This window comes from Protopterus annectens, chromosome 6.part0 (genome assembly GCF_019279795.1).
Source record: "Protopterus annectens isolate FY-2018-M chromosome 6.part0, PAN1.0, whole genome shotgun sequence".
Taxonomy (NCBI): domain Eukaryota; kingdom Metazoa; phylum Chordata; order Ceratodontiformes; family Protopteridae; genus Protopterus; species Protopterus annectens.
In genome coordinates this window covers 1,951,924,966-1,951,947,803 of record NC_056737.1, presented here as the reverse complement: position 1 = coordinate 1,951,947,803, position 22,838 = coordinate 1,951,924,966, and the positions used below count along the sequence as shown (strand labels likewise).

The following is a 22,838-nucleotide window of genomic DNA, read 5'->3' as shown; positions in this document are numbered from 1 at the left end:
CCAAAGACGCCTTAAATAACTTCTTTGGTGCCAAAAATCATTCAAACAAAATATTTTAAACAAGACATGTCAATTTATTTTTCAACTGCCCAGTTTTGGATTTTGTGTATTAAGGGCAGTGAATGAATGATTTGGTTCATATGACAGCCGTATTTAGGGTATCTATGGCTTTAAATGTTTGAATGATTTTTGGCGCCAAAGAAGTTATTTAAGGCGTCTTTGGAATTAATATTTTGTTCTGAAGAAGCCTACTAAGATGGGTGAAAGCACTTAACTAATCTGTATTCAAGTTTTTAACCTAGTATACAAATAAAAATTTTTTATCCGTAGATGTGACTGTTGGATTTCGTTCCCTACTAACATTGTTATCTGTGGTGAACAGACACTTATTGGGGACTCTGTGGCTGTAAACTTTTCAGTATTTCTCTTGGAACCTCTTGCAGTCTTTTATGTTTTCTGAAATGTCTAAATGAAATACATGCCAAAGGGTGCATTATGTACTATAATGGGTCTAAACATGACAAAGTAAAAGGGAAAGCTATCTTCTGTGACTGGTCTTTTTGTAGAGGTGGACTCCCCAATTCTAACTTACATGGTCCTGCCTGTAAACCAGATGTCTGGCCACCAGGTGACATAAGGGTTTACATCTAACCTTTTGAGTTTATCAAAAAATGCTGAAGTGGAATATTCTGTCATATGCCTCTGCCAGGTCAAGGTAGGCAGTGTGAACCATTTTACCATCATTCATTCCTTCTCAAAGAATTCCACCAGGTTGAGTAGGCATGGCCTGCCCTTCTCAAAACCAAATTAGGTTGACATGATCTGAACCCAATAAATCTAAATTGCTGCAGGTAGACCTTGATTAAATTCTTAATGTTCTGGTTTATGAGGTCAGTGATGCATTCCATGACTTTGCAGACTAGACTGGTATGGTTAATAAGTTTATAGCTTCTTGGATCAGTGCTGAGACCACCCTTATAAATGGCATTACCCCCACAGTGAAACATTGCTCAGGAGTATTGTCTGTGGCAAGGCTTAGGCTGAACTACTTAAAATGGCAGATCAGTAAGGGTCAGCTTGGCACCATTTATTAGACAACCAGATATGTTATCAGGACTTCCAACATTTTAAGTTCAGCCCTCTCAATGTGAAAAGAGAAACTCAGAAAAAAAAGCCAGTAAGCTTTCATTTTGGGGTAAATTTCAGTAACTAGCTAGTAAGTATACTGCTTGGATGCCAACAACAAAGAAATTCAGAGAACCTAAAAAAAAATCAATCACAAAAGGTGAGGAAAAAAACATTGACTGGGAAGAATTCTGCAGCGGTTGAGCAAAAAGCAGTGCGAGCTCCAGCTCTGGTACAAGACATGACATCCAGTACCATAGAGGAAAAAGTAAATCAAATGTACTCAGAGCTGGTTAAAATAAACACTAAAGGAGTATATCAACTCAAATAACAAAAAGTTGGAAAAAAATGGAAGATGCATTAAAAAGATATTCAGATGATGTGATGTAACTGTAAAAATTAGAGGTTGAAATGAAGAAAAGGCTGGCTGAATATGGGAATACTCAAGAAGTGATGTTTCAAAAAATAATAGAATTAAAGAATTAGAGGACAGAGCATGTAGGGAAAACCTGAGATTTGCTGCACCCCAGAGAAGGTGGAAGAAACAGACTATTAATTTTATGAAAGCACAAATAAGCAACTGGACTAGCATTCTACAGCAGGAGTTGTTAACTGAAAGGGCACATTTGGGTGTATGCTCCAAACCTGCCTAAAAGAAAGCAAACTATACCTTGCAATCTTACCATCAGAAGGAGTTCATTCTGACAAAACTGTGGTAGAAAGACAACATGGTTAAAAGTGGGAGACAGTAGAGTGTTTGTAGAAAATGATTACTCACTGTACACCAGAGGCAGAAGAGGGATACATTTATCCCAATAATCAGGAAACGTTGCAAAGCAGGCATGATATTCAAGCTGCTTACTCAGCTATTTTCAGAATATTTTTTCCTGGAGGAGACAAAGTCATTTCTGATGCAGAGCATGCTAAGAAGGAATTAAAAAAGTCTGTCCAACAAAAATGAGCTATGAAACAAGATATTCTGCTTCTTGTTTTACTGATAATAAAGACCACAGAAAGACTGTGCCAGTGAAACATTTTCAAATCTTTTAACAGAAAATGCTTGAGAGAAGAAAAAGCATAGGTGTTGACTAAAAGAAATGGGAGTACATTGGAAATGAAGCTGAGACTGGATTTGGGAGGTGGAGATCACAGGAATAAATCCAGCAATTCAGACACTGACAAATATATGTGGGATTACAAAACATTAACTATATTTGGGAAACATGACAGAACAAGAGAACTGGGTAATACTGGACTTTTTGACTTTCTTAATCTTATAAGAGACTCTAAAGCATATGGACTACTAAATGCCATTAATGTTTGAAAGAGCATTTAGGAGAGGGGAGGAGCAAGGAAAAAAATAACTGTAAGTAAAACAAAATTTTGTTCTTAACAGTAGTGTTTTTATAATGCATGATATAATCTGCATGATATAAAGTAAACCTTTCTCAGTTATTTTCAAGTTTAAAGGGGATACTAAAGTAAACAGGTGCTCCTGATTTTTTTCCTTCTTATTTCTTTCCCATTTTTTCAGTTTTAAGAAATGTAGACACTGCAATGTAAAACAGGTCAAAAGAGCATGATACAAGAAAGATTGATGTGCTTTTTCTCACTCTTATTTATTTTACATTATATTTTACATTTGTTGACTGGGCTAGTCTAACTGGATACATGTCCATTTTCAGTAGAGGCCCATGGAGATAAGCTCCAAATGAAAAATAGTACTACAGGATTACATTAAGATAGGCAAAGTAGATAATTTTACACATAGGTGCAGTTCATTTAATATGACAATACAATTTAGGAGATACCATAAGGTAAATTAATTCTCAAAAGAAGTAATCTTGTAAATGAAATACTTAATTTACAATTGCTGGTTTATCTGGTAAAAGCGCAGTATGGACTTAGTAAAGAAAGGTAGAAAAAGAAAAGAAAAAAGTGTTAAAAATACAGTCAAAGGTTAATCAGGGTTACAACAAGGGCATAGCCAGTGTGTTCTAAGGTAAATCTTAAGTTTTTGTTTGAAAAGTGTTAGGGAGGATAGTGATGTAAGTTCACTAGGTAAATGGTTCCAGTTTCCACTTTTGCATAGGGGAATGACTGGATTAAGGCCCTTGGCTTGATTTAGTAACCAGTTTTAAGAGAAAGCAAATAAATTAAAAAGAACATTTGATATAATAAAAAGTTTTCCTCTAACAAATAAATGAATGCTTGGAAAAGCATCTATACATCTGGTTCTTATGTTTCCATGGAGACAATCAGAGCAATAAAAATTGAATAATCCTTTCTTTCAATGGTTTTCTTTTAAGAGATAATCTTTTCTGAAAGCATTCAAGTGTTTCTCACTCTGGGAAAGTAATAAAGATAAAGCAAAACCAGACAGCACTTGTAGAAGCATAGGCTGTACCATACATAACCAGCATGGATAACCTTCCTTTTAGGTCAGTCCATGTCTGTCAGTATGGTGGTCAGTCTGGGACAATTGTTCCAATTAGGAGGGTAACACTTCAATATTTTAAGATGTGCACAGTTGTGCTTGTTAGTGTTAAGTTAATAAGTTTTAGAGGTGTACTGAGTGTTTTGTTTTTTGAGGGCTTTCAATAAAATAAAACGTTTTAGAAGATATGACATAGGCTCAAGTGGATATGACCACTAACAACTATGTAAAAGATTAACCTGCCAAATATTACTCTATCCATGTAAGACAAAAGCTGGAATTAGAAACTTAAAAACTGTTACACATAAAAGGTGGGAATACTAACTTTTTAACACAATGATAGTTTCTATATTATCTTTAAATGCAAATGATCTCACAAATATATACAAAAAAGAGTAGTGGACTGTATTAAAATGTAGAGTGCAAATAGCTATGCTATAGGAGACACAGTTGGAAAGAAATGAACATGTGAACTTGATAAAGAAAGGTTTTCAGAATAGTTACTCAGTGAAATACCTGGGGCAAAGGAAAATAGGAGTACTTATATTAATTGCAATAGGAGCTCCAATGGTGATAGAAGAGGATAAAAAATAATGATAAACTTGTATTACTAAAGGGCTACTGGCAAGTGAGAAGGATTATGGTGGCATGTATTTATATTCCACCTAAAACTGCTATAATGGAGCTTAAGAACATTCTGGGAAAAATAATCAGCTTTCAGCAGGGAGTATGACTTATAGGTGGGGAATGAAATTTGATTTGCAGCAGTGAAGATGTATGTGGGGGGCCAGAGGGGAAACTATAACAAAGGAGGATAGATTTTTTGAAGAAATTTATGAAATATTTGGCATGGAATATATGAATTTAGTAGTAGAAGTTCAGAGTGAATTTACATATTATTCCCTAAGATGCAAAAACTGGAATAGGCTAGACAGAATTTATATTTTACAGGAACATTGTATTTAATTGAAAGTCTTGATACACATCCAATAACTATTTCAGATCATGCACCAATAATAACTAAATAAAAATGCAGGGTAAAGAAATAAAAATGAGACACTGGCACTTTCCCACCTATTTGTTGAAAAGAGAGGAATTTAAGGAATGGGGAGTGGAAATTATTGGGTCTATATTACGTGATCGAATGGTCAAATAGTTGAACACATAACAGTCGACCAGTAATAATTGAACCGCCACAATGTTGAACAGTTCAATGGAGATCTCTGTACAGTGTGGAAAAGGAAGTTTTCCATTGTGTGCACTGTAGTGCAATCTCGGAGTTGGTATATTTAAGTAGCGGGGTGGTGAGGGTGCAGGGGGGGTTGCCCCCCTCCTGCGTAGAGTGCTTAAATGGTTTGAGTGGGTTTTTCTTTTTTTATTTTCCATTCGACATTGTGGCAGTTCAATTGCAGGTCGACTATTATGTGTTCGACTATTTGACCATTCAATCATATAATATAGACCCAAAATTATTCAGGCGGTGTTAGAGAAGATAGAAATTTCTTCTGAAATTATATCTAGGGGGTGGGATACAAGTAAAGTAGAGTTAAACAATGGGGTGGAACTAAAAGAAAGAGAGATAAGGTTAAAAAGTAACAAGAATTATTTAGAGGGACTGACAAAGTTTAGAGTGCTGCAGAATAGGGGGAATCTCACTGAACAAGAAGAAGAGCAATTGCAGAATGCTAAACAGAAAATAAGGAATTACCTCTATAATATGTATGAGTTTAGAAAGACTTCTGTTAAGCAACTGTTTTTTGATAATAACTCCAGAGAACAAAAATGTTTAACACAATGACTCAAACAACAGAAAGTAGAAAATGTTGTTGTCATGTTTAGGGAGCCTATAAGAAGGAAGATGACAAGAGATCCTGTATAGTTACTACAAATATTTTGAAAATGTTATGAAAGTCTGTATAAAGCACAGAAATATGGAAATCAAGAAATGGTACAAAGGGAAATACTTATGCAAGAATTAAATATGCCAAGGTTAGAGGTAGATGAGGCTAAATTTCTAAAAGTTAGGATACAATGGCATGAGATAAAAATAGTGATATATAAATAAAAGGAACAGATGGTATTCCTGTGGATGCTTGGAAGCTAGAAGGGAGAAAAACTATAAAGATCTAGAAGGTTTTGTTTAACAGTATTTTAAGAGGAGGAGAATAACCAACAAACTGGAAGAAAGTGGTTATGACTGTAATACTTAAAGAGGGTATAGGTCATTCAGATTCAGCTTCATACAGGCCCATTTCAAGCCTAAACCATGATTATGAAATGTTTATGTCTATAATGGCTAAAGGAATAGCAAAGGGGATGCCAAAACTGATTGATATAGATCAATGTGGTTTTGTGGAGAGGAGGAAAACATTCAACAGCATTAGCAGAATACTGATGATCCAGAATGAAGCAGAATGTAAGAAAATACCAGTATTGGTGGGTCTTGATGCAGAGAAAACATTGGACAGACTAAGCTGGGAGTTTATGAGCAGGACAATGGAAGGATTTGCATTCCTTGATAAAGTTATAAGGTTGATAAAGAGGCTATATGAGGGATCAGAGGTGAAAATTAAAGTAGGTGGGTTCCTCACTGATAAATTAAGTTTAAGCACAGGAACTAGGTAGGGGTGTCCTTTTCCCCTTTTTAATTTGCATTATATTTAGAACCATTGGCAAAGAAAGTAAAGGACTCAGAAATTTAAGGATATAATTGGTATAGTAGTTATGAAAAGCTTTATCTACTCACAAATGATATTATTTTATACCTGATAAAACTGGAAAAGTACAATTCAGTGTTGTGGAACATTTCGAGACAGTTTTAGATCTTTTCAGGTTTCAAAATTAATAAAGCTAAAACAAAGGCAATAGCTGTAAATTATGTACCCACACATGAACTGGTTTAGCAATATCCATATTTATGGGGAAATGATAAAATAAAGTACTTAGGAGTATGGATTAAAAATGATTCTGATGTGGCAGCTAAGGGTATGTGGGAAGAGACTAAACAAAAGATAATGCAAAAACTGAGAAAATGGAAGCTCTGTTTTATGGATAGCAATATATAAGAAGTTCAAATGTTTTTAGTCCCTTTAGTTTTATCCCATGGTTAGGTATATTTGTATCAACCAGAGGACTAGTTGTGGATAGCAATTAATAAAAGCTGAATGATGTTATCTCTGAGGGGAAGATGGCAAGAGTCAAGTGGGATAAGCTGTTTCTTCCAATAGATCAAGGTGGTTTGGGATTACTTGATTTGAAGGGGCATTTCAGAGCTATAAAATGATGTCTCCTATATATAGCATAAGCAGAAATTTATAACTCAAACTGGAAAGAGATTATGCCAAAACAAGGGGGAAGCTCAAGAAACAAGGAGAGACTAGGATTTTAGATGCAGGTCCTTAAGGAGAATAACAGTTACCTTACAAAATATTATATTCATAAAGTAGCAGAAAGCATTCTAAGAACTAAGACAACATGGGGATGGAGAAAGGAGATTCTGCCAAATGGGATGAGTGCAAGTATGGATACAAACAATAGGCAAGAGGTGGTTAGAATTTATTGAAGAAAAGTGGAAAAAGAACCAAGGTATTGGGAACAAATAAATAGTGAGGGGAAGGTACAGAATGGGAAGAGGCCAAGAATTTATTTGGACTCCAGGCTAGAGACTGCCTTAAGTATCAAGGGTCGATATCACACTATAGGCAAAGAGAAAGAAATAGAGGGATCCTAAGCAAAAGACCAACACTGGTAGAGATTTTAGTAGAATCTAGAACAGACATTGCTGTTAAAAAAGGAATAATTAGTAAAGCATATAAAATATTGCATAACTACAAAAATCAATCAGCGGAGGTTAGACAGGATTAGGAAGAGAGACATGTGTGGTTATATGTATGTCTTACAAATGTGCAACAAAGTCTAGAAGATTTAGAATCATTGCTTGGAAGTGTTTATGTAGTTATTTGTATATCCCAAATAGACACCAAAGATTTTTTCCTCAGGTAGATCACAAATATTGGAGGTATGATGGGAAAAAGAGATAAATGGGAACATATTTTCTGGTAGTGTAATGAATTGGCAGACTTTAAAAATTCCCTACAGACTACTCTATCAGAGATACTGGGTGAGTTAATTGGTATAACTAAGGAAATTATTTTTTGAGTTATGACACAGAATCAGAATTGCCAAGACACAGTAAGACCTTTCTGAGTCTAATTATGGTGGCTACCAATAAAGCAGTTACTAGAAAATGGAAATCAAAGTCTAAACCTACTGTACTTGAAGTAGTGAATATAGTAACAGAGATAAACAAACTGGAAATGGGATCTTTAGAAAAAGGTAGGAACAAATTACATAAAAAAGTGGGAATTGTGGGAACAATACATGCAGAAGAGGAATGATGTTTAAATGAAGGCAGGATTTGAATGAGCTGTGACTGGATAGATTATAAGTGACTTATAATATTTGCTAATAAAATTATGTCAATATGGTTTATTTTCATTTATATAAATGTATGATTGTTTATGTCATAAGTGATAATTTAATAAAGATATTTCTAGTTTAAAAATACAGATATGTTATCAGTAACCACTGAAAAAATTATTTTGGTTTCGGAGAGTACTTTAAGCATATGGTCTTTGGAGATAGTAGGGTTGGGCGAGTGAGTCAGGTATGTTTGGGGTGGAGATAATGATTTCTGGTTAGAAATTTACACAATCTTGCTGGTCAATATGCTGGAGATATTGTTAGGCTTAAACAAGCAATGCCATTATAGATAAGCTCTGAGAAGTGATGGAAAACTACCACTAAGTTTTCTAACATAGCAGAAGAAGGACTTCTAATTATCCTTAGACTCAAAGCTAGTGTATGTTCATGGGAGACTTTAGTGGATGTCCTATTTTCTCCAACTAGTCTGTCAAAACAATTGCACTACCCTCTGAGCACACAATTCTATTCCCAATAATTCTGTATCCCTGCTGTAATGAGATCAATACCTTACTGATTCTTTTAATTTTTATGACTCCAGTCACCAAACCTATGCTTCAGCTACTCTCTGTAATTTACTTATGTCTAACAAGATAGCTTATTCAATCATTTAAACATGCAGTCAGAAGTAATAATGTACCATGGAACTGTGTAAACTGAGCAAAAGAAATCAGAAAGTTGAATAGGCCTGGGTTAAATAAAAACATTACTTTAGAAATAAATTTAATGCTAACAAAACCTAGATCTTGACTAAAGAAGGTAAAGCATCATAATTTATAAATCTTCAAACTACTGAACTAGCAAATCCCCCAAATCTGGAACTAACCTCTTTGTTTAAATATAACCTTCCCTGAGTCACATGTAAAACCAGTCTTTCACCTGATATGATAGAAGGGGTCTACTTCATAAAACTAACATTTCATAACACTAAATTTCATAACACTGAAACCATAACATTGAAAATTCAAAACCCTGAAAACCCAAAACATTGAAAAGTCAGAACATGGAAAGTGTGTTTCATAACATTGAAAAATACATTGCACAAGTGAATAAGATCCCCTCCACCTACACCACCACCTAACTAGCAAACACACTTTCTACTACGTTTTTAAGACTGCACTATAGAGGAAAAAAGTTAATTTCCTAAGATCGGTGTGTGAGGTTAGGAAATTAACCAATACTGCCCTCACTTTATTCATGAATTCCACTTTATAAACAAGCTACATTAGACACTATCAACACTTCTGTTGCACCTCTCTGCCACATCTAGAAGACAAACCCCTCTAATAACACAATAAAATCCCATCTTGAATATGATCTTGTACATATGTCCATAACATAAACTCTTTAAAACTAAGACACATTGTGTGGCGATTAACAAATACTTGCACTAGTTTCCTGTAAATGGAACATCACTGAGACTTCTCTATTCTTTATATGGAAAAGCATTTATCATGGCTACTGTCTAACACTCAAATACCACATTGATCAGATCAATTCTAGAGTCAACAAGTTTATCCTTTGGGCAAGAAACATAGCACACTTCCTGGCCTATGAGTGTACAAATGCTACAGGTAAAGGAAACGTATTGCCAAACTTCATGATGGGCATTCACCTTTAGATGGAGTCATTCAAAAATGCATCTACTGTGCCAGCAACTTCTACCCAAACTTTAAATTCATCTCTCTAGCTCTTCTGAATGAGCATCTGACACTTTATGTAAGACAATGTAAGATATAATGTGAGATGCTCTTTCATCTCTCTAAATTCTTCTGAATGAACATCTTAAATTATATCCTACACTGTTTTACATAAGGTGTACTGGCTTTCAATTGAGCAAAGAGTTAGGTTTGTTTAATCTCAGGTTATTAAGACTTGTCAGATTCCCCTTCCTCTCACTATAATCTTTGAACATTTTTTAGAAACCCCTGTAACAAACATCAGTGCAGCAGCCATAGCTTCTCAGTGATCAGGCCGAGGTTGTGTAGATTTTTCACAACTTATTTTAAGAACACAAAATACCTTTACCAATTTTCAGTCCCAGCTAAAACAATTCCTAACACATAACAACACTCTCATACTAGGAGACTTCAACTACCCCTCCATCAACTGGGAAAAACTACTCAAGCACCAATACACTGGCCTGACACTTCCTGGAATTCATCAGTTCCAATGCCCTGGGCCAGCTCATTCTGACCCCCACTAGAGGATGCAACATCCTTGACCTGGTTATTACTAACATGGGCGACCATTGCTCTTCACCAGTAGTGAATCCCTCCCTGGTCAGATCCAACCATACATTAAACACCATGGAAATCCACATCTCAACCACACCCCCACAAAGGTAACCACCTTGAAAAACTTCTCCAAAAATTATGTTGGGCTCCTAAAAACAGAGGTGGCTAACTTCACAGCACCCATGCCAATGGAAAACGCCTGCATGACTGCTGAATCATACACCAATGCACTGTACGAACATGTACATAAATGCATGGAACTAGCCATACCCAACAGAACCAACATGTTCTCCTCCAAAAAACAGAAGCCAATCTGGTGGTCCCCTGTCATTAATAAACTCTACAACAGAAGGAAGAAACTGTTGCAGAAAAAGGTGAAGTTCCAAGATGTGAAAAACTCACTTATTAGCCTCAACAAAAAGTTGAGATCCTTCATCAAATTCTCTAAAGCCAGCAATGAAGGCAGAATTGCAACAGACACTAAAAGCAATCACAAAGCCTTCTTTAGTTATATCAAGAACCTCCATGGCAATACCCAGATTTCATCTGAGTTACTGCACAATGGTATCCCCTATACTGAGGCAACAGATATTGCCAACATACTGGCTGACAGATTCAGTGCCAACTTTACCCCCCCCAAAGGACCAATCACAATACCGGAAGAATGCCAGGCACCCAGCAATACTGCAGCACAGGTTAAAGCTGCATTGTCCAAGGCCATGAATGCAGCTTCCATGGGATCCGATAATATCCCTGGTTGTGTTCTACATGATCTACAAAGCGAACTGGCACCACATCTGTGTGCCCAGTTCAGTCACAGCCTCACCTCAGGCTATAGTCATCCCTCTCCATAAAGGGGAAGCAACTACAGACCCTGGGAATTATCTCCCCATTAGCCTGATGAGTCTAATATGTAAAGCTGTGGAGTGCATCATCATGGACATGATTAACAAAAGATATAGGAAATCTCCAAACTCTAGACACTATGCAATTTGGCTTTGTGAAATGTAGATCATGCCTGCTCAACCTGGTTGACTTCTTTGTGTCAGTCACCAGGGCTGTGGATGAAGGTATGGCAGTGCATATAGCCTATCTCGATCTGGCCAACACCTTTGATACCATTCCTCACTTGGGAATTATTGATAAACTCATCAAACTAGGCATCAACTCCTATATCACTAGGTGTGTTGCAAATTGGCTCACAGATAGAACATGCAGTGTGAAAGTAGACTCCAAGTCAGACTGGTGACCAGTCATGAGTGGACTCCCACAGGGATCAGTCCTGGGTCCTTTCCTGTTCAGCATCTACTTCTCAGAAGTCCAGGCCAACACAAAGGGACTCTGGCTGACCAAATTCACAGACGACTGCAAGCTGGGAGCCATTATTAACTCCTCAAGTGATGCAGACATCCTACAGAAAGGCCTCACTGAGACCAATGACTGGTGTCAAAACCATGGCCTTAACCTTAATGCCAAAAAATGTGTCATCATCACCTTTAGTAAAAACTTAATTCCCACTAATTGCCACATCGATGGGAGCCCAATGAACACTGAAGGCATTATAAGAGATCTGGGGATGCAGGTTGACAGCAACCTCTCCTTCGACCACCACATTGCCACTGTGGTCAGAACGTCCTTCAAAGTGGCACATCTCATTACCAAGGGTTTAGCATCCAGGAAGAAAGAGGTCATCATCTATCTCTCTACTCTTACCTCATTAGACTAATCATTGGGTATAATGCCCTATTTGGCATGTACCTCACTAGACACCTGCAACAGCTGGAGAGGTAACAGAAGTACCTCATGAAGAGGATACTAGGTATTAAACACATGTCCTACATGGACAGACTCAAAAGACTCCAGCTATTCTCTGTCTCATATTGCCTACTTAGAGGCGATCTTTGCCTGACTTACAAAGCCATGTCTGACCCAGCTCTGTTAGAAATGCTACATCTAAAGAAATCCCAATCCCTCCGCAATACATGCTCCAGAGACTTCAACCTCATTACCACATTTGACGACCGTGCCCTGGCCCAGCAATCAAGGAGCCTCAATCCTTACCACTAACATTAGGGAGGTTGTCTCATAGAAGAGAAAAGGATAACTAATACACACAGTAAAGTACAATTTCCCTTAAGTGCACACAGAGATCACAGTCAGTCTGAGGCTGGTTGCTCCCTTGTTCATCAGATCCCTAATAAGACTCCCCACTGGCACAGCTATAGGGACCAGGTCTCAGCCTAACTGGGCAAGCTAAAACCTCCAGTACCCTCTCTGTCCAACCAGTGCTTTGTGCCCCTGCCAAGTAACTGACACAATGCACACACACTTAGAGATATGTATTTATACAACTTCACAGACACTCCTGGGAAAGGCTGACACAGATTCTCCAACTGTGCCCCTTTACCCAGACTATAAGGTAGTAATGACTGCCACAACCCAGTTAATAATATCAGCTACTAAAAGGCCCTTAAAAGGGTGTCCAATTATTACCGTGCAATATTATTACCCAATAGTAGTATGACTAACAGTCAAGGCTTACTTTAGAGTGGCCTATTACAATAACCTCTATAAATAAACAATGTACTCTAGAGCTTATCTCTACACAAATCAGCCACAAGTAGAAGGCTTTAAAATTATTTACTAATAAATAATCAAAACACAAGACAAAACTACTACACCACAGATATCTAAGAGTTCGGAGATCACACAGAAACTTAAAATAATACAGTAGAACAGGTCTGATTTCAAAGAAAAATACCTAATTAATCTTTACTAGCTTTAACTATTCCTACAAGAAATGACAGTGCTAAAAACTTACATGTGAGCACAAGGCAGAGTGCTGATAAGTTAGATGTCCAAAGTCAAAATGCTTTTAGTCTCTTGTGAGAAATAGTATTTAAACATTACTAACAGACATGTTTGCTGGCTCTCCCCCAAATTACATCATTTTTGACACTTAGGTTTTCCAAGGCAAGCAAACTGCATTATTTAGCAATCTAACACCTGCACAGAAACTTACAACAAAAGAAAACATTTCACATGTATATGCTAGCAGAAATCAGGGCAATAAAGCACCTTCCACATCTAAATTCTAGTCATAAACTTTAGCCTTAAAACAATGGGCATGAAATCTTCATCCAGCCACCCTGGAGCCGAATTGTAAACATTAAAAAGATTCATAAGATCTTTTCAACTTAAAAAGACACATTTGAAATACTTGGCTTGGTTTTCCTTATAGCAGATGGCAATTTTGCAACAATCTTGAAGTTCACATTTTACAGTGTTTTCTTACATTCAAGAAACATGCCTATATTTTACATTTATTATCAAGAAAACATGCCTGTAGTTTACATTTATTTATACAGTTAATAGAATTCTATATCAAATTCTATTTGACTAGGCTGGCAGCCTTCTCCCATCTCTGCCCAATCGACACACCACAATCAACAGAACATGATGGATGGACAGGTGCATAACCCAGAGACTGCCCATGCTCTGTAACAGACTTCCCATACATGTCAAGCAGAACACCTCGCTGTCCCTCTTCAAGATAAATTTTGATGAGTGGATGGGTAATAGAAAGTTCACCATGGCATCACTTCAGTGGCTCTTTTTGATAGAGGCACTGGGAACTAACTTCAGGCGGCACAATGCCAGGGCACTTCTACGGGCTAGGCTTGTAAAGGCTCCAGGGCCATTAGCCTAGTACACACCTATGAATCTATAAAACACAGTGCAAATACTACGTAAATGTTAAGTGAGTTAACAACTCCCAAGTACATGTTACTGACCACTGCCTGGATATGTGTGGCTTTTCCATATCCATAATTTTTTTGTGCTTTGCAATTATGTTTCTTAATGCATTTCTAAAGTATGTGCAATACTTTAACTTCTCTGTTTGATTACACCACTACTACTTTAACACAGCCTGTTTGAATTGTTCTCATTTATTGTGCTCTGCACCTGGAAAAATCACTGAAATTAGTCATGCACCACCTCAGTTAAACTCATAAAATTACTAATGAAATGTTTTAACAGGGTAAGTAAAATGATCCACACAAGCCTTTTGCTAACTAAGGAAGAACCAGAACATAGCATGCATCTATATTTTACGATATACATTCAATCAGTTGCCGTGGTGGTATGGTGGTAGCGTTGTTACCTCACAGCAAGAGGTTCTCCCTTTTGATTCTCGGCTTGGCTTGGGAGTGCCTTCTGTGTGGAGTCTGCATGTCCTCCCCGCGGTTTGTAGCATTCGAAAGACATGCGTGCGTAAATGGGCGTGCTTTCGTTGAAGGTTGGGCATCGAGCTGGCACCTCGGCGTTTCATAAAAATTTACTGCCAATCATTAACGGACCAGAGTTTTGCTGTGGCGACCCCTTACCAGGAAAAAGCCGAAAGACAAACAACAACAACATTCAATCAGAATTTTTTCAGAAGGAAAACAATGTGGTAGAGAAAAAAAGAAATAAACTTTCCCTTTAGGCATATAATACATAATAAAGGGCAGTGTGATATTTTATATATCTATATCTACACACACACACACACACACACACACACACACACACACACATGCACACACACATGTGCGCTCACTATATATACACATACATACCCAAGCATAAGCAGATAATCAGACATAATACTATCAAATAAATCAGGTCTGGGCAGCTATTTATATTTTGTAAAACAAAACAGAAACATGCTGCAACAAGGTTTCCTGAGCCACATTAAAAAGGTATCTCTGTGCACTGATTAGGTAAAATAATTAACTGTTAATGATGATCAAGGCACTTACCCATTACAATATGCAGAGTTGCTGTCACTGGGTGCTTTATTCCATGAACAGAATAGGCAAGAACATTTGTAGACCCTACAAAACAAAGTTTAGATATTCATCTTACAGACAGTGGTATATGTATTCCTTTTTGTAAGCAGACTGTATTTTAAATAAAAATAGGACTAACATAAAAATGTAATTCAAAGTTCCCACATAGCCCTGCAACACTTAAAGAAATCTAGACAACTGTAACTTTAGATAAGATTATTTATATAAAATTTTTGTTCAGAATTATGTGTGCTAAAATTATGTCATTCATAGCCCTGCTGCCTCAAGCTTAGACTGGTGCAGAGGGTAGAGTTGTTGCCTCACAGCAAGAGGTTCTCCAATTCGTTTCTTGCCTGGATTGTATTCTATGGAGAGACTGCATATCCTTCTTGTTTTTGTGCGAGTTTTCTCTGGGTTTTCGTCTCCTCTGACATTCCAAAGATACATAGTATGTAGTTTGGACACTCTAAATTGTCCATAGGTGTGACTGGGCATGTGTGCATGTGTGGTATGGAAAAATGACTGTGTCAGGGCTAGCTGCTCAGCGGTGTGAACATTGGTTGCAGGCAATGGTCAGTATTAATGAAACACCATAATTCATGTACAAAATGGAACAAGGAGGCTAATGCCATTATTTTATAAGAAAAGCATGCTAGGATTAAACAGAATTAATAGAATTTGTCTGCAATGATACTCTGCATCAAATATAATATACTGTGTATTCCAGGTTTTCACAGCCTACTCACATAATGTGAACAGAAAGGAGCTAGATGTGTTATGCAGCTTGCAAGAAAACAAAGTGCAATAAGAACTGGGCTTCTTTACTTACAGAAAAGCAATCTGTTTACAGAGGTTTGTCCTAACACTGTTGGATAATATAGCATTCACACTAAGGCAATACTGCAGTTAACTTTACAGGTCAACAACCCAGGAGGATGTCATTTTATGACTCTTATCTCTTGTTGGGGGGTGCAACTGGGGGCTTGCCCATGGTGGCAACTGACCTACCTGTAGCTCTGCAACTAGTATTCCTTATTCTGCAGCCTTGGAAGAAAAAATAGTTACATATTCAAAAACAAATTTATTAAGGTGTTTGAACTCAAGCACTATTTCAGTAAAAGCAAATAAATAGATACACACACACACACACACACACACACACACACACACACACAAAACACATATACTATTAATAGTTGAAATTTATTAAATAATTAAAATACTTAAAAAAGGTAAATGTTTGTTGTGTGTTTTGATCAATTATCTCAGCATTTGACTCCATTTTTGAAATACAGAGTGTAATGCATAATGCAGATTTTTTTAAGACCACGAAAGCCATTTAACAGCTTGCTTCTTTTTCAACTGTTTGTTTAACAGGGTAATAAGGCTACTCAGAAGGATAATTTTAGCCTTTACATAGTCTGTAATAAATACAATGACAGCAAAATTAAGTCTACAGCAGTCACACAGTTCTGACAGAAATGCTATATAAATAAAAAATAATCACTGTATAGGCATATGTGGAGTGACAGCAAAATTAAGAAAATAAACCATGTCAGAGCCATCCAGACCAAAACCAATTTTAATAACCAGTAAAAAATATACACTGTATTAGCAAACTAATTTAAAATATGCAGTTAAGTGCTTTCATCTGAGTAAGACATTGTCGGAACCACATTCGCTGGCAGTGAGTTCCTTTAAATGCCCTTAAAAACAGCTGATGAAACACACCCACCACATTAACCAATCATCTTCTAAAATCTTAAAAAAAACAGGAAATAAAAGTAATTATAATATAACCATTAAAAATGAAAAACTTACCCCAAAACTGCACATGTATTCATCACCATGACTAAAACAAGTATTTAAGCATTACTGAAACACTTTTAAAACATATTTGCCCTTCTTTTCAATTCACTTATGATGAAAAGATTTTCATTTAAACCAGGGTAATTCGCTGTGTCATAGTGAATCTGCCAATGCATTTCCCTCTGTAATAAATAATTCATTCAATCTCCAGGAAAAGCTTAAATTTTAACCTGTTCCAGAACCAAAAATTTGAATTGTCTGATCCCAAAACAATTAACTGAATGTCTTGCTAAAGCCCTTTCTTTGTTGTTAGCATATACTACATAAATGTTGATATATTCTCTTTTTCAGAGAATTTACAGTTTTACCTATATAAAAAGCTGTACAGGTGTCACATAATGTGAGATAGACTACCCTGTGTGAACCACAACATAATTTCCCCCCTTTTCTGACATCATTCAATTTAGTTTGCCAAATACCCTCTGGGCTAGTATATATGTAAGGACACTGATTGCACGGACCACATCTTCTAGTTACTGGTGGTCCATTCTTCTCAAACACTGGCTTCTCTAAAAGTGACTTAATATTTCTTTTGTTCTTAAATTTGAACCTAGGAGAAGAAGAAAAATTCCTTTTAATGCTGCCATTATATAAAACTAAATGCCAGTTCCTATGAATAATAGCTTGAATATCACTGGCATCCAAGGAATAGTGTAACATCATGTTATCTTTATTAGTAAATGTAGGAATATGTTGTCCGAATTCATCTTCTACTATGTGCCTAAGCCTTTATCAAAATTGGAGAGTAACTGTTACATCTATGTGCCCACACTTCACTTTGCAGCTGTTTCAATAAACCTGCAGGGTAATCCCTGTTAAGAAACATCGTCTTCAAAATCTCAAAATATCACCAGCAAGTTGATTCAGTTCCACCAAAGTTATTACTTTTTTTATAGTTTTGGGTGGGACAAGCCTCGAACCAAAAACAAAACAAAATGTCTTGTTGAATTTTCCATTTGCTCTTATCAAGTAAGAAGTAAAGGCACCAACATTCCAAACTTAGGTGGAATATGAAGTGTAAAAGTAAATGACCCCCCCACCCCCAAATCTCTTTCTCCATAGCCCCAAAAATGTTATGGCAACAGGGCATACCTCTCAACTGTCCAAATTTTTTTAGACTGTCCAGATTTTTGCATCATATTTTTAGTATTTCAATAAAACTTGTTGGTTTCTGGCAAATCATTGAAGTCTGAAGTCACTAAATAATAAATGTTTGAGTTTCTAATGCCTTATCCTTCAGAAAATGTGGATTAATAAAGAACCTGTTAATCTAGCAACATTCTTAATTTATAACAGCATCATTTAAAATCTCTCCCTATTTTTGGGCCTTTATCCCCCATTATTTATGCCTTTGTCCACATTTCTTATGCTAATTAGTTGTGAGGTATGAATAAAGGGAATTTATTTTTCTTTCTTCTCTATGCAATCTTCCAGGTATATAAACTAGCTTCCAAAAGTGAAATATTCAACCTATTGCAAGATTTTCCCAAGTGTAAGATGTCAGACACTGAAATCTATTATCCACGGAAGTACTGAACACTTTTGTGCAGGTGTTAATGGCAAGACTGGAAAAGGTACCGCTGAATGTAATTCATGAGTATGACTTGGAGGAGACAATTTATTAAAGTGACAGAAAGCATTTGTTTTGCCAGAGACTCATAATGTGTTTCGTTTGAAAAATTAGAAGAGATGAGGCAGGAAAGTAAAACATTAAGAATTATACTTGCAACCTACTGTATCAATTCAACTAACTGCAACAATAATATTAGGGAGGATTCACCAGGCAGGTATTACCCTTATCCTGTTTTCCTATTTATCCCAATGATACAGATGTTAGCCAAAATGATAAACGTGAGGTTAAAAGGCATCAGGTCCATGGTGGAGAGTGTATTTTGTCTCTTTGCCACTGACTATATTTTGTTAATTGAGGACACAATGAAGGCACTATTAATGATGATAGTTTTGAAGAATTTGGCAGATGAAGCATCTAACTGGTGAAAAGCCACGTGAATGAGGACAGGCCAGCCAAAGGGTGCAATTCAGGACAGTATAACAATGAGAGATAAAGAAACTAAGTATCTGGATTTGAAGTTTTACAGTACATGGATGGAAATGACAGAGAAAATGTATAAATGGCAAAATGAGACACAAGGGTAACATTCTTTAACAATAGTATAATGTTGGGCGTGGACACTATGAGGCTAAATAAATAATGCAGACATTTATGGGGATATCTTGGATGTTGTGTCTCTTCAGGGATATCCTTGTTGCGGGTAACTATAACTTTGAATAGCTACAAACAGTTTGTGACAGTTTTATTTGGAGACTGAAAAGGTAGTGGATAGGAGAAGAAAGGCAGTGATAAGGTAGCTGGAAGTGGGATACCAGGCCAAACTTCTAGACTTATGCAGGAATATGAAAAAAAAAAAGAAAAAAAGTACACAAAGATAGTGGGAAAAACAAAAGGATGGGCAGAAGAAGGGACAGACTCATAGAAGATGGGACACATAATGGAAGTAAGGAAGATAAAGGGAGGGTAAGAGAAGATCACTGAGATAATCTTTAAAAAGTGGAAACTACCCAGTCATGAATAGAGGAGGATATGAGGATTGGAAAGTCACAGTGCACAAAGGTGTAACAACACATGACAAAGCAGGAAATTCAGCAAGCATCTTCCAAGTGGACATTATTACTTTGAGGGGATAAAAGTATGTATTGTCTGTTAGGGTAACTGTGGAATAAAGTGATTTACGAGACAATAGCAGGATATCTGAGGTTTGGGAACAAGGCAGTTTGTCATGGGACTTCTTTGTTTGGGGGTAAATGAGCAAGTATGGGACATTGTGTGGTGGGTAGGTTGGGTTTGGGGAGGAAATTAAGCAGGGATTGCAAGTTTAGTATGAGTTAAGGAAGGGTTAATTCATCAAAGGAAGGAGGGAGGCAGTGAGGTAGGTGTAGGCTGGAGCTTATAATAGTTTTATGTATGGGTACTTGGTTTAGGGAGCACATTTTTTTTTTTTTGTGATCTTGTTACCCACCCATCTCTCCCTCATTTTTCTGGGGTAGGCTTATCCCTTTTCTGTTCACCCTCTGGTGTTTGGGTTGGTGTAAGGAATTTTGGGGGTGAAAGTGAGTGGTTATATGTTGCTTCCCCTGTGGTATTTGGATGGATGCAAGGACTTTGTGCTGAAAGTGAGTGGTTGGATGCTGTTTGATTTTTAAGAATAAGTGAAAGGAGGTGAGGATGATGCTTATTCAGGCAGGGTGAGTATTGATGCACTACCCTGATGAATGATTAAAGGAAGTTTTCTTGTGATTAATAAATAAATTAAAAGGATGGAATAAGTTATGATGTTTATGAATTTAATTATGAATTTAATAAAAGGTTGCCAAAGGTTGATTTGGTGTCTTGTCTTTTTATGGAATTTAGCATGACAAGATGATTTAGTAACTTAGAAAGAAGACATATTGCAGAATATTAATAATAATACTGAGGACCCAAGACTGCAAAATTCATTCACTGATTTATTTATTACAAATGAAACAGTTCAATACAAACTGTACAATCTGCATGCATGATATACATTAATCATTAGCACTGCCCTGTTAGTATCAATATATAATCTTAATATTACAGTAAACTGAATATAATATTAACAATGTATTGCTAAAGACAGGGCAAGTGTTTATAATAAAAATAAAAAAATAAAAAAAATGTCTGTGCTTCCAATTTCTTACACCATGCACATTCATTAACACATCAAATAACATTGTGAACTGTAGCTTAATTAAACCCAGGTCATCTATCACATCACTCATCAAACAGCAGCACTGAGGCCCTCACTAGAATGTACAACTATATTTTTCTTAATAGTAACTTAAAATTGTATCCAAGCTTTAATATACAGCTACTATTTACTTTCTTTTTTGTAGTGTTCTGGACAATCTAATATCTTTTGCTCATTTTTGGACTCCTCCATCCCAGCTACCCTGACAGAGGATCATCTGCCATTTATTCATCATCATTTTTCCTTAATATACTACACAATTTTTATGCCTTTTCTTGCTAATCCAGATTCTTTGGCTTCTATATATCATCCATCATTTCAGAACATCTCTAATTAGTGGCTCAAGTCTTTTCCCACTTTTTGTAGTAGCCTTTTTTATGCTACCATTAGTAGAATGAACATTGGCTCTAGATGATTCTCACTGTTGAAGTGACCCCCAGACCCTATATGCAGAAATAGGAAAATGGGGTGATGGATGGATTAGTAGGTTTAGCAGAGAATGGCTATACTGAGGACATTTTAGGTCAGGATCCAAACTCAAAGGCATTCGGTCTTTCTTTAAGTTAACTTTTACCTTCCATGTCTGTCTCAACAATTCACCTAAAGCAACTCTGAAGTTGTTCAGTCTCTCACTTAAGTAAATGGTGTGCTCCCATATGTCACTTGGTCACTGCAGACTTGCATTTCCAAAAATGACCCCTCCTCAATTTCCTCAGGAAACATATGCTGTAGTCTACTGTAAGCATAAATATACATAATGCAAACACTTCCAAGCAAGCGTCTAAATTCTCTAGATCTAGTTGCATATCTTGGAGGTAAACATATTACCTTCTCATCAGTAATGTGTGGCCCTAAATTATGTTCCCAGCTGTTACTTAACTTGTCAGCACACTCCTAATGTCCCAGACTTAGTGTTTTATAAGCCTGATTATAGATTTCTTAGTGGAAGCAGTTTCATTTCTTGATTCTAGTAAAAGGTCAGTAACTTTCAATCTTACATTACCTTGCTCTCTGACTTAGTATTGTCTCATGGAGGCTAAAATATCCTGATTGGTAGGTATGATTTAGAACATACCTTTCTTTTGCTACTTTCCATTGTAATAAGTCCTCTCCTTGTATAATCTCATCCCTAAAACAACAACCTTTTTTCAAGAATTTCTAATTCCTACCAGCTTCTTTTGGGCCATTTAAGCCTATACCCACTATCAGGCCCAGTTACCACCAATAATTTTACCCCCATTGTTACTTTATTATCCTAAGAAATGAGTAATGCCTACATCTTTTGTCTCTCTCTCTCTCTCTCTGCACCAAGAACCCCAGCTTCCTCCCTTCTTTATCCTCTTCATGTTGCTGCCTAACCATTGCATTAATATATCATTTTAATATCTGTAGCATTATAGTAGCATTATAAATCCAGCATTCCCAAACCTCAAACTCTTTCAGTAGAGTTACTTTATCCCAGCACTTCTAGAACCTTGTTTTCTCCCAAAAAATAATTTGAGTTTCCTTCCATTTGTGCACGTCATCTGATCTAGTTGCCTAGTCAGTGTGGAGTAATCATTACCCTCAAAGAACCACTCAGAACCAATCTTCAGTGTTTCCCCTTTTTTTCATAATTTGTTAAGGATTTGCTCCTGCAGAAAGGACTGAAAGATTAATAACATTAGACAGGAGTCTTCTTTTAGAGTCATTGGGAATACACTTTATCTTTTATTATTTTAACTCCTCCTTTATGGCTTCCTGTTCAGCTAGTTGTTTTCTGAGTGTTACTCTATTTCTTCAACTGAGTGATATCATTGCCATGATTATTCAATATGTTTTCTGTCTCTTCCATGTTTTTATTACTTGGTTAAACATATTCTTCTAATGCTCCACTAATTTTAAAGACTTCTTCATACATTCAGTGGATTTTATCTTCAATGTCTAATGCACTATTGCCCTGCTGTCTTTGGTAAACTGTAGATGCGGGCTCCACAGCCCTTGTCTCCGTGTCCTTGAAGAAATCTGATTCCAGATGAGGATTTATTTTACCTCTTTTGGTTTGTATTTAACCTAAATGTTTACT

General features: G+C 36.5%; 1 protein-coding gene across 1 annotated transcript in view; it reads right to left on the bottom strand.

Moving 5' to 3' along the window:
• Positions 1 to 22,838, bottom strand: part of CERKL (ceramide kinase like) — a 1,924,967-nt gene that overhangs the window by 391,178 nt on the left and 1,510,951 nt on the right. Inside the window, exon 6 of the mRNA XM_044073713.1 lies at positions 15,087 to 15,161. Within this exon, the coding sequence (XP_043929648.1) occupies positions 15,087 to 15,161 (75 nt within the window). The remainder of the gene's footprint in view (positions 1 to 15,086; positions 15,162 to 22,838) is intronic.